Consider the following 17,094-nt stretch of genomic DNA (forward strand, 5'->3'; position numbering starts at 1 on the left):
GTTCCCACATAGAACTGGACTTAATCCAGGAACTGTTGGTTCTGGTCTCGGAAGTAACATGAAGCTGTTGGATCTACAGACTAAAAGGTTCATTCCTAGAAACATTCCTGCAGTGGAACGCTGCTGATCATCAATATTTTACAGTAAAGAAAAACATTGATAAAGGAATCAACTCGTAGTTATTGTTGTTGTTTCAAGCTCACATGATGCATGCTCCTAATGAAACAGTGTTTAGGGTTAGACTAGCCAAAACCCTAACTCTAACCGTGTTTACTGACACTGTACCGACTGTAGTATCTGAGTTTCCTGTTAACACTGATGTGATGGCTGAACTCTCAGCTCTGTGTTCAGCTCCTGCTCTTAGACTCACCATGTGTGCAGGACTCAAACATGTGAACATGTAAAGGCCAATTCATACTTTCTGTGTCTGCAAATAAACACGTGATGTAAATTCATCATCCATCCAAACATGCGAAGGTCAGCGCAAACTTTTAACATGCAATGTACAAATCTATGACCAGTGTTTGCACTACCAGCTCACCGACTGAGCATGTGCAGGAAAAGTGGTGCTGAAGTATGAGGAGATTCTCCACCATCCACACCTGCATGTTAATGTATAATTATTGCATAGCAGAGCTGTAACTATGGAGTCGCTGCAGGGCTTTGTACATGTTTACATGGACGGAGCCCAGACGCAGTATCAAGTTGTCATTTCGCCAGACACCCTGTGCTCTGTTCACCACTGTGCTCAGGACACCTCAGGAATAACCTCTGACTCGGAGCTACAGTCCAACAGTGGCAGCTGCGTTTCCTTGTCTGTTTTTCTGTGGTTCATATGCAGATAAATGAAAGCAGCTGTGCAGCACACTGTCCTTACTGTGGTATGAACAGATCTGGTTCTGCAGTCTGGTTATCGGCCTGCAGACACAAAAAGCATGAATGGGCCAAAAGCTCTGGACAAAATCTACAAACCCTCAAATCCTGCCGAGACCTTGTGGTGATTTCCTTCTTATTCCATGTTGAATATGAACGTTAAACCTCAGACAGATGCAAGTTTAAGATAATTTCTGTCAAAATGAAACTTTGTCGTCCAGCAGCAACAGAAAGTCTCTGACCTGCAACAACTGAACTGAAATACGATAAAAACCTTCAGTCCGACTGAAGTCTGTAGTCTAAACCTAGAAACCAAATAAAGTTCACTTTAACCAAACTACCTACGTCTACCTGCACTCAGTGTGTGGTCGCCATGGTACCACCATGACTGACAGGCTGACCCCCCCCATCCCCTCAAAGGCAACAAGGAAATGACAGAGTGTGAAGGCCTCAGAAACAGGAAGAGGCGGTGGGAGGAGCGGCAGTCGGTGGCATCCTCCCCGGGGCTGATGGGAAACTGTCCTGTCTATTTGAGGTCCAGAACCATGCTGGCCGGGTTCTCAAGGTACTCTTTCCACAGGTTGGAGAAGCGGCACATGGTGGCTCCGTCGATGATGCGGTGATCCGCTGACCAGCTGACTTGCATGATGTGAGCTCGAACCACCTGACCTGCGGCGTCGAACCGCGGCAGAATCTGAACAAAACAGACGAATCAAGTTAGCGTGGGCGGAGCTTTATTAAAAACACCTGAGAACTTTGATTTGTCTTGCGTGTTTCACACTTTTGTTCGTAGTCATCATGAAGTTCATGTTGTCACATCGCTTACAAAACCTCAGCACTGAAGTTTTAAACTCACTGTGCTGTCCAAAAAAAAATCATCTCGCTAGAAAAATACCCGTTTTTCACAGCTTTACTTTAACTAAACGTTTATTTGGAGGCAAACTAACTGAAACCAACAAGCTGATAAAACATCGACAGAGACCCACAACCAGAGCAGAAAGAGCCACAAACTGAGATGGAATCAGTCGACTCCAGACTGACTGATGTCAACAAGTCGTCTGTGTTTCTGCTCTTAGTTCAAACTGATGGACAGGTAGTGGAGTTTAAACTTTACAACCAACATCTGGATTATCTAGAAACAGCAGCTACCTGCTCTGGGTTTTATTCCTCAACAGTTCTGGTTCTGGACCAGCAGCTGATTTATTCTCATGAATCCTCTGAATGTGCAGCTGCTCTGTTCTCAGCATCTCTTTATTATTAGTCACCAACATTCTGTTTGACTAAGCGCAGACCCACTGTTTCACACAAAGCAGCAGCTTTTGGGGTTTAGAGGATGCAACGGTTGAACTGTTACAGTGTGACACTTGAGGCAGACTATAAGACAACGCAGAGAGTCTAGTGAGTGTTGATGTCGTCAGCTCACCTGATGTTCATGTCACCTGTCAAAGGTCTGAACTCACCTGGACTTTTCCAATAGCTCCAATGGCAACCTCAGGAGGAAGAATGACCGGTTTGGCGTACGTCCCTCCAATCTGGGTCAAAGAGATTCATGTTAATGAACCGAGCAGCTCTTGTGTTCTCTAGTGTTTGTCGCTGTGCTACAGTAGTGTTTCTTATTGTGTTACCATTGTGTCTGGTGTTGTGTTACGACAGTGTTTGTCACTGCGTTACCGTTGTTACCGTTGTGTATGTTGTTAAGTTACTGTAATGTTTGTTGTTGTGTTACTGTTGGGTTACCGTTGTGTTACCATTATGTTTGTTGTTGTGTTACTGTCGTCTTTGTTGTTGTGCTACCGTTGTGTCTAGTAGCTGCACTCACTGATCCGATGTTGGACAGCGTGAACGTTCCCCCGCTCAGGTCAGCGGCGCCCAGCTGTCCTGCAGTTCCCAGTGTCTGCAGACGGTTTAACTCCTGTGCGATCTCGAACACGCTGAGCAGCTGCACGTTCTTCACGTTGGGAACCAGCAGGCCCTGACTGGTGTCCATCGCCAGGCCGATGTTATGAGAGGCCTGGAAGACAGAAGACGCACAGTCAACCCCCGTTATCACCAACACCTTCCCAGGGGCCCTGCACCTTTAGGTGCACCTGAGGGCTCCCCCCTCTGCCCATGTCTTACCTTATACGTAATGTTCTGGCAGCCTTCGTCCACCGAGGCGTTGAGGATGGGGAAGTGGAGAAGACCGAGGGAGGCGGCCTAAGCCAATGAGAGCACACCATTAGGATCAACAACAACCTCTGAACCAGTTAGCAGTGCTGTGTTGGTGTGTCACCTTGATGAAGAAGGGCATGTAGCTCAGTCTGACCCCCCGACTTTCAGACAATGACTTTAGCTCTGACCGCAGGGACACCAGCCGGCTCAGGTCCACCTCATCACAGTAACCGAAGTGAGGAATCTTAAGCGCCGCTGACATCGTCTTCACCATCGCTTTGTGGAAACCTGGACATACACAGTGACACATGTGGTGAAATGTGTCAGAGACATGGTGAGGGACATCAGAAGGCAAGTGGAGGGTCTAACGCAATGAGACCTAAGGACAGCAAGTAACATCCCTGCCTCCCGTCCATCCTCTGGACTCTGACCTTTGAGCGGCTCGGTCACATCCTTGCCGGTAAACACACGTTTGGCAATGGGTGGAGGCTTCAAAGTTGCCGGAGTGGCCGCCGGCCTGGCGGCAGCAGCAGCAGCAGCAGGGGCAGCCGGGGGCGGAGGCTGGATCTCCTGGAATAGAGTTGGAGGCAAGATGGCTCCTGTTTGCTTCGCCAGGAAGTTCAGGATGTCCTCCTTCAGGATCCGACCATCCTTACCCGTCCCTACCACCTCACTGAGCTTTATCTGAGGGGACAGACCAGCAAGAGGTTATACTGGGAATACTGGGACAGCTAGAGACAGACTGGGGACAGACTCACATTGTTCTCCATGGCAAGACGTCTCACGGCGGGCGTGGCCTGGGTCTTGTGACCTTTGATCTCTTGGTGGGTGTGTTCCTCTCGAGCCATGGCAGGCGTCTCCACCACGTCCTCCTCCTGGATCAACTCTGAACAGCGGTCACATGTTAGTCTAAGCAGAACCCTAGGACACAAAGTGGAAGGGTTCTGATGTCTCACCTGAACTCGACTCCGTCTCAATGTCCACTAACGGTTTGCCGACCAGCGCGGTGGCGTCCACATCGTAGTAGAGTTTCTTGATGACTCCATCATATCGGCTGGTGATAGTGACCGAAGCCTTGTCGCTCTGAACCTCACAGATGCTGTCGAACTGCGACACCTTGTCTCCCTCCTTCACATACCTGTGAAAAAACAAGGAGGTCATCGGACAGAAACACTGCAGAGCAGGACTCAGGGTAGTTTCTGTGGTACCAGGATTGTTTCTGTGGTATCAGTGGAGTTTCTGCGGTACCAGGGTAGTTTCTGTGGTATCAGGGGAGTATCTGAAGTATCAGGGTAGTTTCTGCGGTGCCAGGGTAGTTTCTACAGTACCATCGGAGGTTCTGAAGTACCAGGGGAGTTTCTGTGATATCAGGGGAGTTTCTGCCGTATCAGGGTAGTTTCCGCAGTGTTAGGGTAGTTTCTGCAGTGTCAGGGTAGTTTCTGCAATATCAGGGTAGTTTCTGTGGTACCAGGGGAGTTTCTGCAGTGTCAGGGGAGTTTCTGCGATATAAGAGGAAGTTTCTGTGGTATCAGGGTAGTTTATGCGGTACCAGGGTAGTTTCTGCGGTATCAGGGTAGTTTCTGTGGTATCGGGGGAGTTTAAAGGGTCTGGGGTTGGGCTTGAAGGTGTTGTGTAGTGAAAGTATAGTTGTTTCTGTGGTTTACAGGTGTTTTTGGTAACATACCACTCCTTCACCGTCACCTCCATGATCCCCTCTCCAATGTCGGACAGTTTGAACTGGACGATTGGTCCTCGACTCACTGCAACACAAAGCACAATGTCTCCATCAGGTTGACGACATCAGGAGTGTCTCAGTGGGAAAGAAGAGTTGAAGCTGCTGCGTTTAATGTGCTTACTGAACTCTTTGTAAAAACCTGTTGATCTGGATTCTCTGAATGTTCTGAGTCACACACAAACTGAACCAGAAACACCAGGACATAACTTCCTGTAATTGGCAGGTTGCCATAGTAACTGCATCCCCTCCTGACGAAAGAAACCAGCAGCTTGTCGTGGTTCCCAGTGTGTTTGGTGAACTGAATGAGGCTCAGAAACCCCAGAACAACAGGTTGAAGAACACTGAACTGTAAAAGTAAGGAAGCACATTCAAGCGTCCCACCCGTGAAACAGAACAGATCACAGTTGGTGTTAGTGGACTTACTGATTGTGGTGTGCAGCGTTCTGCTGCTGAACATCTGCAGCTTTCTGTCACTTGTGGAGCTGAGTGGCTGCAGGGTTCTGACAGATCTGAAGGTCTGCAGCCGGAAACACCGGCGCCGGTACTGCTGACTCACCTGGCAGGTAGAGAGAACAGTCAGCTTACCTGTACAGTCAAACATCACCTGTACAGAGCAGACAACATCACCTGTGCTCTAACAGACAGGTACAGGTGCTCCTTCACAAAGACAGACTGAAATTTGTAGCTTCTGTTGTTGGGCCGCACAGTTAATAGAATATTAATCTTGATCATGATTTTATTTGGAGAGAGGAATGTAACTCTAACTGATTTATCTACCAGCTAAAAAAACAACAACAAAAACTGCAGTTCAATGAGCACATGAAGGCCAACAGGAAGAACATCAGTGACACTCAGTGTCAGCTCAGATATCCACAGCAAGCCAGTCTATTTATATACCACCTTATCAGAAAATGGAGACAGACTAGATAAAGTACACAATAAAATAGAAAAAAAAATATTAAAATTAAGCTACATATGGTAAATGATCTGCACTTATATAGTGCTTTTATCCAAAGCGCTGTACAATGTGTTTCTCATTCACCCATTCACACACCAACGGCCACAGAGCTGCCAAGCAAGGTGCTGCCTGCCATCAAGAGCAACTTCAGGTTCAGTGTCTTGCTCAAGGACACTTCAGCTGTGGAGAGGCAGAGGATCAAACCACCAACCTCGCGACTGGAGGACAACCTGCTCTACCATCTGAGCCACAGCCGCCCATATTAGTGCAGACAGTTTTAATTAAAATACTAGCAGTTTAAACTTAAGTAAAATACAACACAATAATTTGAAATCGGTGAAAAAAGAACTGTACCACACAATTAGAAGGTGAGAACAGCTCTGTGGAAACATTTTTAAAATAAGTGAAAAGTTTGGGTACAATATAATTTCAATCAATCCTCCAGGAGAAGCTCTGAACTCTGCAGATTATTATTTAAGTCGGACTTTGCAGTTTTAAAAGCAGATCTATATTAGTCAAAGTGCAATAAAATATTTTGTCTCTAAAATCAATTAACAGATTGATGAATAATCTCAATATTGACCAAAAATAATTACAATTTTGACCATAGTCGTGCTGCTCGATCGTATGGAAATATTTCACGACAAAAAGGACAAAGTTAGATAAAAACTGGTTCTCTGTTGTCAGTTTGATCATATAATTCTGCAGCACAAACTTCTGAATGACAAACCTCAACAGACTGACAGAAGCAAACTGTTTCAATGTGTGGGCTGACTCAGAGAACACCTTAACTTGTACCTGGCATTAACCTGATCACCTCAGAGAACACCTCAACCACCTTAACTAGTACCTGGCATTAACCTGATCACCTCAGAGAACACCTTAATCACATTAACTTGTGCCTGGCATTAACCTGATCACCTCAGAGAACACCTTAGTCACCTTAACTAGTACCTGGCATTAAACTGATCATCTCGGAAAACACCTTAACCAGTACCTGACATTAACCTGTTCATCTCAGAGAACACTTTAACCACCTTAACTAGTACCTGGCATTAACCTGATCACCTCAGAGAACCTTAACTAGTACCTGGCATTAACCTGATCACCTCAGAGAACACCTTAATCACATTAACTTGTACCTGGCATTAACCTGATCACCTCAGAGAACACCTTAATTACCTTAACTAGCACCTGACATTAACCTGATCGCCTTAGAGAATGTTAACTAGTACTTGGAATTAACCTGACCAGCTCAGAGAACCTTAACTTCTACCTGACATTAACCTAATCACCTCAGAGAATATCTTAACTAGTACCTGACATTAACCTGATCACCTCAGAGAACACCCTAACTACCTTAGCTAGTACCTGACATTAACCTGATCACCTCAGAGAACACCNCTAGTACCTGACATTAACCTGATCACCTCAGAGAACACCTCAACTAGTACTTGACATTAACCTGATCACCTCAGAGAACACTTTAACTACCTTAGCTAGTACCTGACATTAACCCGATCACCTCAGAGAACGTCTACCTGTCATGAAACACCTGTCTTTTCGCTTTTATTCGCTGTTAGCCTTTGTGACCCAGCAGCCGGGTTAGCTGTTAGCTCTGAGTCCATCAGTCTGTCTGTACTTCTTTCTGTCAGTTAGCATCACAGTTAGCACGCAGCTAACCGGTTAAGCTACCAGGCTAACGGAGCAGGTTTGCCGTGTTAGCATTAGCAGCTGTTTGTAGCAGAAGACAAACGGAGAGGAGCCGCAGTTACACGGTGACACGCCAATAAAGTTTGTATCCTACCAGCCTCCTGAAAACACTGAAGGAGCCTCTGGTCACCGCCGCCATCTTTCCTCGTTGCAGCCGCTGCACGCCCCTCTCAGCAGCCAATCACCGCGCAGCCTTTTCTTCCTCTCTCTCCCAGGAAGCTGGATCGGAGGATGAAGGTCATGCTGCCACCTTGCGGCCAATAGGGGAACTGCAGCAGCGAAAATGACATCGATAGATAGACAGGCAGGCAGGCTGGCAGGCAAACAGAGACAGAGACTTAGATAGATAATAGATAGATAGACGAACAATGTACAAAAGAGCATGCAACTGAGGTGCTAATCGTGCAGGTCGAAGAAACCACAATAAGGTGCCTGAAAAATACTGGTATTTGCAGAATTTGTGCAAAAGTCGTTAGTATTTACAGTGAGGTGCAAATTGGTGGTATTTAGAAAAAAAACAGAATGTTTTGAGAGTACAGAATACAAAAAATAGAGCATGATAAAGTACACAGTGCAATGTGAGAAAACTGAGCTAATAAAAGAAATGAGTATACAGGTGTATGGGTCCTGGTGGGCGCGGGGTAATTGGTTTATTGCATGGTGTGGTGGAATTCTTGAAGAGGCTGATGGAAGATGTGGAACCCGATACATAGAGACACATCAGAGACTCAGATGACTTAGGTTGAAATAAGGTTTACTGTTATTAGGAGAAGTGACACTAACAGAGCAGCAGTTCATGCATGCAATGCCAGCATCAGATCTGAGGACTCTCTCGCACCTTCGGTCTTATACCGTTCTTATACCATATTGAACTGAGTCATTGAAATGTAGCAGCCAACAGATCAGGTCATGAGCTGCTACCCTTGACTGAGGTGTTCCAGTGCCTGATCGCTGTGGAAGGCTCTATTGAACCATTGAGTCCTGCAGCGCAGTGAGATGATCCACCACTGCAGCTGCTCCTCTGTCCAGCCAGGATGCTGTGAAGAGGATGGCTGGCATTCAGGTGGACTGCACTGTGCTGTGTATGCGTTTCTCAGCCACAGTCCTCAGTGAGTTCAAACTCCTGCTGAGCACAGAACCAGCCTTCATTACCAGCCTGTCAAGCCGCCTGGTGTTCCTCTTAGTCATGCTGTGTCAGGATCATTTTTTTTTTTTTTACATATATCTTTAATTCATATTTAGATGATCAAGTATTATTCTCTGCACCTCTTATTAAATTAATCTCACATGATTTCATATTTTGATAATTTGGTGTTACTCTCTTCACTTTTATTATCTTAATCTCACATTATTATCTTAAGGCATAATCAACACAATTGATAAACAATTGCTGCATGAGAAAGCGTAAGTGGAGACAGGATTTGGTGTTTGTGTATTTCTCTGTCACAAGCAGGTATCTGCAGGAGGGAGAAACTGAGGGTGCAGAGTGGCAAGTCTCTGCACCTACGGGATGGTGAAAGAAGGCTCAAGGACACGGAGGGGCCAATCAGCTGGCTGCAACACATTCTGTGCACATTCTCATGTAATAGTATAAGTACACTGGATCAGGGCGAGACAGTGAGTCAGACTCCGTGCCCTGACATTAACTTTGTTGGTGCTAGGGTGAGAAGTTTGATCCAGACCTCTGTATGCTTATTCAACTATCTGATAAATAAATACACTGAGTGAGACCTAAATATCTAGATATCTTAATAACGTTTTAAGACATTTATTAAAATGTTTTCTGATGTTTTATGAATATTTTTGGAATTATTGGTATTTTTCTTCATTATACCTGTATTCCTGCTCCATGTTTCCAACCCACAGTCAGCTCCACAATAAATGCTGTGTGACTGTAAACCTCACCTTTACAAATGAGCAAAGACATTAAATTCCATTCAACAAAATAATAAAACATCCAGCATTAAATCTTTGACTGCAGATCATCAAGAAACAGCTGACAGTTCATCAAAAATTGATCTAAAATACAAACAATTCAAAATACACTTAAAAATAATCGATTAAGAAAATACATGGAAAGTGCAATATGTGTGTAATATCAAGAAACTTGTCAAGAAGAAGAAGCGCCCACGTGTGTCTGACGTCACAGGGAGTCTCCGCTGCTGCATGTAAACAAAGCGGAGCTAACAGCGGAGTTAGCAGCGGCAGCTCCAATGAAGATAAACGGACTTTAATCCGAACCGAACGCAGCTGATCCGGAACCCCGATTCTGAGGAATGGACTGAATCAGAACCGGCACCATGTCCATGGAAGACCCGTTCTTCGTCGTCAAAGGGTCAGAACCGCCGCATCGAGCTAACTGCAGGCTAATGTTAACAGCAGGCTAGCTGCAAGCTAACACCCACAGCTACATCATAGCCAATGCCAACAGGGAGCTAAATGCTACCGTTAGCCTGCGGACAGCTGGTAATTGATCAATAATCAATTTGACCAAACATTCAGGAGTTCAGCCAGCTAACAGGGTGGTTCGCTACCCAGCATGCTACCGTTTCCGTCTGTAATCGACTGAGGAAATTAACCTGTTAGAATTTTAGCACGGAGCTCCTCAATGCTAACAGGATAAAAGTTTCACTGTGATCACGTGACGTCTGAGTCCAGAAATTAGACAGTAAAGTCAAACGTTACGTTCCCAAATGTTAGAAGTAACACAAACAGGCAGTACGTTTCTATTATTTCATTTATTTATTTTACAAATAAACAGAATATAACGCTTATTTGCAAACAACCAGAAACCTATATTGTTCTATTTATTTAGAAATAAACAAAAAGAACGTGACATTGCAATTTTTTCACAAGTAAACCGAGTAAACTTTACATTTCAGTTAATATACAAAATATCTGTGTAGATTCTTAGTGCCCAGGTCATGGTGATCCTTTATTTACAAGTACACAAAATAAAATCTTACTTTTCCATTTATCTACAAGTGAATTGAACAAAACTTTACATTTCTGTCTATTTACAAGAAAACAAAAATAAAATGTTATATTTCTATTTATTTACAAACAAACACAACTTTACATTTCTTTACAAGTGAATATATATTTCTATGTCTGTATTTATACCTGGTGTCTGTTAACAGGGAGGTGCAGAAGGCCGTGAACGCAGCTCAGAGCCTCCATCACAGATGGAGGGAACTCCTGCAGGAAGGGGGCGGAGCCTCCAAGGAGGAGATCGACTGGACGACCAATGAGCTGAGAAACAGCCTGCGCTCCATCGAGTGGGACCTGGAGGACCTGGATGAGACCATCAATATCCTTAAACAGAGGTCACGTGACCCGCAGCAGAGGCCACAGGTCGATTACATGTCAACGAGTCATGGTCGTGTGATGTGTGTTTTAAATTTTGTGGCTCAGACATTTGAAGTGAAAGATGACCGTGTTCCTTAACTGTCAGCGAACGCATCGTGGAGTCGAACCCAAAGAAGTTTAATCTGGATGCAGCTGAACTGTCGAAGAGAAAAGCTTTTATCACCAGCACCAGGCTGACAGTCAAGGTAACTTTATTTCTAACAGCAGGTACACACTCACCTGCCTGTGGAGACACCTGTTGTGTTTGACCAACAGAAACCAAGTGAGTGTTCTCGGAATACACTGTCACTGTGGCTGACTTTGTGGACTCTGTGTTGAAATGCAGCGAAGTGAACATGTTTAATAATCAGCAGTAAAACAGATTTGATGGAATAATAAAACAGGCAGCTTGTGTGTATTGCTGTTAACATCAAGGTCCTCCATCTTATTTTTTATTTCACTGTTAACATTAAAAACAACGTGTGCATTAATTAATTAAACTGTTTAAAGTCAGTTTCCCTCTCAAGTAACTGACGTGAACTGACCTGTTTCAGGAGGTTTCACACGTCTGATGTTGGATGATAAGTGAACTCTTTCACATAGAGTAGAGCTGCAGCTGATTATTATTGACACTGTTGATCAATTTATCAACTATTTCTGAACTGATCAACTGTTTGGTCTAAAATGTCAGAAAATGGTACAAATGTGAATCAGAGTTTTCTCAAATGTCTTGTTTAGTCCAAAGATGTTCAGTTTACTGTCACAGAGGAAAGAACCCTGCAATCTTACATGAATCGCGATCAGCAGCTGATCGGTATCTGAAGAACTGATCAATTCACTGACTGACCTTTTTCCTTTTGAAGGAAATGAAAGAGCAAATGTCAAGTCCAGGTGCTGCCTCAGCAGACAGAAAGAACAGACAGGTACCTGTTCACACTCACCTGTTCACACTCACCTGTTTACACTCACCTGTTCACACTCACCTGTTTACACTCACCTGTTTACACTCACCTGTTCACACTCACCTGTTCACACTCAACTATTCACACTCACCTGTTTACACTCACCTGTTTACAGGTGTGTTTTGTCTGTAATCAGTGAAAATTCAATCAGCACCAAACCTTTAAAAAACCCTTAAACCATCTCTCCCTTCAAACACCTCTTCACCCACAGACCCTCCTCAGAGGGCCACACCTGCAAACATGTCTTTAAGAGGCCAAGGTGTGGAGACCCCTGGAGGTCCCTGGTAGTCCTTGAAGGTCCATGAGGGACCACCAGGATCCCTCATGGACCTAGTGGTCCTTGGAGGACCCTAATGATCACTGGAAGACTCTAGTGGTCTCTGAAGGAATTTGGTGCCTGAAGGACCTGGTGGACCCCTAGTGGTCCCTAGAGGACTCTGGTGGTCCCTCGTGGACCCTGGAGGACCCTGGTGCTCCCTGGTGGTCCCAGGTGAACCCTGGAGGCCTCAGGAGGACTCTGGTGGTCCCTGGAGGACCCTGGTGGCCCTCGGAGGACCTACTGGTCCCTGGAGGACCTGGTAGACCTTGGTGGGCCCCGGTAGTCACCGGAGGACTCTGATGGTCCCTGGAGGACTCTGGTGGTCCCTGGAAGACCCTTGTGGACCCTGGTGCATATAGAGTTGTTGCTGATGTGTTGTTGTGTTTCAGGCTCTGCTCGGCGAACACGGTGCTCAAGGGCCCATCTGGCAGCCCGGTTCTGATAAGTACAGCCGCCTGGACCGGCAGCTGGAGAACGCCAACTCTCAGTTCATCGAGGAGCAGCAGGTGCAGCAGCAGGTACAGTAACACCTGAGCACACGACTGTTTTTACCTAATGGACTCAGACTCACCTGCTGTTGTGTTTGTGTCAGCTTATTGCAGAGCAGCAGGACGAGCAGCTGGAGCTGGTTTCTGGAACCATTGGAGTTCTGAAGAACATGTCGGAGCGGATCGGCATGGAGCTGGACGAGCAGGCAGTGTAAGACCCGACACTGAAGGCCCCAGGGGCCCCTGTGTTACCTGTGTTGCACAAGTGGGCAAAATTGTTGGTACCCTTCCGTTAAAGAAAAAAAAACCCACAATGGTCACTGAACCAGCTGCTTGAAGACAGTCTGATAGCCTTCACCTTTAACATGCTGGTCTATAATTTTCTGTCTAATCTCCTGAGACAACTCCGTCCTTGGCTTCCTGTGGTCCATGTTCAGTGTGGTTCACACCATGATACCAAACAGCACAGTGACTTCTCTTCACCTTTAAATAGGCCGACTGACTTGTTACAAATATGAAGACACCTGTGATGCTAATTACAGTACACACCTTAGTTTAACATGTCTCTATGGTCACATCATTGTCAATCTTTTCTAGGGGTACCATCATGTCTGTCCAGGCCAATTCGGGGTGGCTGTGGCTCAGGTGGTAGAGCAGGTCGGTCAATGATTGGTCGGCGGTTCAATTCCGCCCTGTAACCTGTGTCATGGTCGTTGTGACCTTCAGCAAGACACTTCACTCACTTTGTCTGGTGTGAATGCGTATGAATGGATTGTTGAGGTGGTGGTTGGAGGGGCCGTAAGCACAGAATGGCGGCCAGGCCTCTGTCAGCAGTGACTACAACCTTAGCTGCCACTGCCGGAATGAATGTGTGTGAATGAATAATTGACAGTGTAAAACATCTTTTAGTGTCAAGAAAAGCGCTATACATCCATCCATTATCTATACACTTAATCCTCACTAGGGTCGCGGGGGGGCTGCGGTCTATCCCAGCTGACTTAGGGCGAAGGCAGGGGACATCCTGGACAGGTTGCCAGGCTATCGCAGAAGCGCTATACAAATCTGATCAATTATTATTAATAATTTAATTTGGTTTTTTTTTGTTTTTTTTAAACAATTCTGTTGAACCACAGTTCAAAAGCAATGTCTGACTTTCAGTAGTTCATTTTCAGTAAAATTTTATTTACTACTTTTGTCACTTTCAAGTAATTTGAGTGACCATTGTGGGTTTTTCTTTCTTTAACGGAAGGTACCAACAGTTGTGTCCACATGTACCTGCATTGCATGCGTTACCTGTATTACTTGCGTTACCTGCATTACCTGCGTTACCTGTTTTACCTGCATTACCTGCGTTACCTGTGTGGCCCCTGTGTTTCCTGTATTACCTGTGTTACCTGCATAACCTGTATTACCTGTGTCTCCTCTGTTACCTGCGTCACCTGCGTTACCTGTCTGTCTCTGTAGGATGCTGGATGACTTCAGCCATGAGATGGACAACACTCAGTCCCGACTGGACAATGTGATGAAGAAACTGGCCAAAGTGTCACACATGACCAGCGGTAATCTGCCCAGCAACACACAACGCTGCTCGTTAACACTAGTCAATAGTTATGACCAATCTTTTTGTCTCTGCAGATCGTCAGCAGTGGTTTATCTTATAGTTAGTTATGGGTAGTTAACACTAGTTAATAGTTATGACCAGTCTTTTTGTCTCTGCAGATCGCCGGCAGTGGTGTGCTATCGGCGTGTTGCTCGCCATCCTCTTCGTCGTCATCCTCCTCTTCTTCATCCTCTGATTGATGCCTCCTGCTGTCACTGACAATTCATCCTAATCCTGTATCTGCTGGACTCTACTGGACTGGACTGGACTGGACTGAAGTGGACTTGACTGTGTTGGACCGGACTGGACATTACTGGACTGTATTGGACTGGACTGGACTTTACTGGACTGAACTGTATTGGACTAGACTGGACTTTACTGGACTGGACTCACCTGGACTCACATGGTCGTCCTCCTGGTTGGTGGGACTGAAAAGGCACTTTTGGTTCGTTGAGTGTTCGACTGTCAAACTGGTTTCAGAGGTCAAAGGTCAAACCGGTGGAAACACGTTTGATGTGTTTTAATGTTTTTGTTTGTTTGGATTTTTTTATTTTAAGGTCTGAAAATAGCCAGTTTAACTCCAGTTCAACTTCAGTATAACTTGAGTTTAACTTCAGTTCAACTCCAGTTAAAATTCAGTTTAACTTTGGTTTAACTCAGGTTTAATTTTTAACTTAAGTACCACTTTAATCACTACGTCTTCATCAGTTTAAGTTATGTTTGATTCAGGTTAAACAGTTTGAACTGGTTCAGTTTAGGTTAAACTGGTTGAACTGGTTTGTAGAAACACTAAAACTTCTTGTCTGTTGTTAGTTTGTTTATGGTTTGTTTTTATTGACTGAAGACTTTTGTTGAGTTGTTTGTGTTTTTCTTTTCTGATCATATTTCCAGTGGATCAATCAGACTTATTGATCAGACATGTTAATGTGAAATCCTACCACACATTTCCTGCTGCTGCTTCACAATAAAAGCCTTATTCCACCTCTTACAGGCTTTTATTGTGAAGTGCACTTACTAGTGAGTTTTATTTAAAACAACAGATGTAGTCGCAGAAGCCAATTGCAGAGTCCCACAACATCAGATTCTTGGTACGCACAGCAGCAATGTATCACACGACGTCTGCAGGCAATCAGACGTCAGGACTGAAAATGTTCAAACAAAATCAGATCACATTGAAAAATGTGAACAAAAAGATAAAACAAACATTAAAACCTGCAACGTCTTATTTCGTTCTGACTTTTAACTTGAAATCCATCCAGTTGTCTTCAACATGAAACAGTTTTCTTCTAGAAATTAAACTTTAATCATGTTTCCTCACAACTGGACTCTTCACACACTAATTGCGATGTTATTATTATTATTACTAGTAGTAGTAGTAATAGTAATAATAATGATAATCATGGGGGATGTTCTGATCCATTCTGGATTGATCAGACATTTTGTAACTGATTGGTATCAAACCTCAGTCTGATCTTTGGTTCAACATGAACTGCCTGAAGCCTGAGTTACGCCTCCTCTGCTCTCTGCAGTATTAAACAGTGAGAGGCTCCACCTGATGGAACAACCAGGTAGTACAGCTGGTTTATGGAACATTTACTGACATCATGGAGAGAATACAGGTTTTCTCTGTTTGTTGGAGCCTCAGAACATCCTACCCTCTAACTCTACATTTACCCTCTAACACTACATCTACCTTCTAACTCTACGTTTACACTCCAGCTCTACATTTACCCTCTTAACACTACATCTACCCTCTAACTCTACATTTACCCTCTAACACTACATCTACCTTCTAACTCTACGTTTACACTCTAGCTCTACGTTTACCCTCTTAACTCTACATTGTCCCTCTAACTCTACGTTTACACTCCAGCTCTACATTTACCCTCTTAACACTACATCTACCCTCTAACTCTACGGTTACACTCTAGCTCTACGTTTGCCCTCTAACTCTACGTTTGCCCTCTAACTCCACGTTTACACTCTAACTCTACATCTACCCTCTGACACTACATCCACCCTCTAACACTCCATTTACCCTCTAACTCTATATCTACCCTCTGACTCTACATTTACCCTCTAACACTACATTTACCCTTTAACTCTACATCTAGACAGGGTTCTACCGGACCTTTACTACAAGGTCCCACCTACAGAACATAAGGGAATGGACTGGAGGCAGAGATGCAGGCTTTTCCTAATAAACTGCAGAGATATTCGGTTGTCTAGATTGATTTTAATAACTTAATAAATGTACTTGAAGTGTTTATATTCAGGACCATGGTGTCAGATTGGGACTCTGTATCTGCAGATACTAAATAATAAATGACTGGGATCAGATCATGGGAAGAACTTGATCAGGACATCCATAATAATAATAATAATGATAACAATAATAATAATGGCAGCAGAAGTGATCAGCAGCAGAATTTGAGCTGAATGAATGAAGACCTTTAGTTTGCAGTGAAACCATGTTATTGATTGGTTTGTTATTGATGAATGATGGGAATTGTCTGAGTCGTCATTATTTAGTTTTTGTGTCTGCAGGTGAATTTTATTTCAATAAACTCCAGAAAAGAAAAGAAACTGTTTGTTCTGATGTTCTGTCAATGAGCAGATAAATGGTAAATGGTCTGCACTTATATATCTACTTCCTACCCTAGTGCTACTCAGAGCGCATTACAGTGTTTCTCATTCACCCGATCACACACATTCATACACCAGCGGTGGCAGAGCTGCTATGCAAGGTGCTGCCTGCCATCAGGAGCAACTTCAGGTTCGGTGTCTTGCCCAAGGCACTTAGACTGTGGAGGGGATCTAACTGCCAACCTTTGATCAGAGGACAACCGCCCTACACCTGAAGCACAGCCGCCCTTCTGTTGCTGTTTCTGTAGCGAATATGATCAGTTTCTCCCTTCATATTTTACTTTCTATTTTAAGTTTCTAT

At 44.5% G+C, this 17,094-nt stretch overlaps 2 protein-coding genes across 3 annotated transcripts; one reads left to right on the forward strand and one right to left on the reverse strand.

Annotated features, from left to right (window-relative positions):
- Positions 1-160: 160 nt before the first annotated feature.
- dbt (dihydrolipoamide branched chain transacylase E2) lies at positions 161-7,590 on the reverse strand. The gene is made up of 11 exons (XM_008295437.1): positions 7,525-7,590; positions 5,183-5,315; positions 4,709-4,784; positions 3,981-4,162; positions 3,783-3,910; positions 3,456-3,708; positions 3,146-3,312; positions 2,992-3,069; positions 2,693-2,884; positions 2,334-2,405; positions 161-1,567 (listed from the first exon to the last, which is right to left on the reverse strand). Exons 1-11 carry the CDS (start codon positions 7,567-7,569, stop codon positions 1,400-1,402), a joined length of 1,494 nt encoding a protein of 497 aa, XP_008293659.1. The 5' UTR covers positions 7,570-7,590; the 3' UTR covers positions 161-1,399.
- A 1,995-nt stretch (positions 7,591-9,585) lies between these two features.
- stx6 (syntaxin 6) lies at positions 9,586-16,733 on the forward strand. 2 transcript variants are annotated; one of them, XR_520727.1, is made up of 9 exons: positions 9,586-9,765; positions 10,571-10,740; positions 10,890-10,984; positions 11,642-11,701; positions 12,449-12,577; positions 12,652-12,758; positions 14,012-14,106; positions 14,267-15,815; positions 15,912-16,733. XR_520727.1 is itself a non-coding variant. In XM_008295438.1 (8 exons), the coding sequence occupies exons 1-8, from the start codon at positions 9,731-9,733 to the stop codon at positions 14,341-14,343; spliced, it is 768 nt and encodes a 255-aa protein (XP_008293660.1). In that variant the 5' UTR covers positions 9,586-9,730; the 3' UTR covers positions 14,344-16,733. The 2 variants fall into 2 exon arrangements, 1 of the variants encoding a protein (XP_008293660.1); XM_008295438.1 differs by having other exon boundaries at positions 14,267-16,733.
- The last annotated feature ends 361 nt before the right edge of the window (positions 16,734-17,094 follow it).

This window comes from Stegastes partitus, unplaced genomic scaffold (assembly GCF_000690725.1).
Source record: "Stegastes partitus isolate 25-593 unplaced genomic scaffold, Stegastes_partitus-1.0.2 Scaffold1047, whole genome shotgun sequence".
NCBI lineage: Eukaryota > Metazoa > Chordata > Actinopteri > Pomacentridae > Stegastes > Stegastes partitus.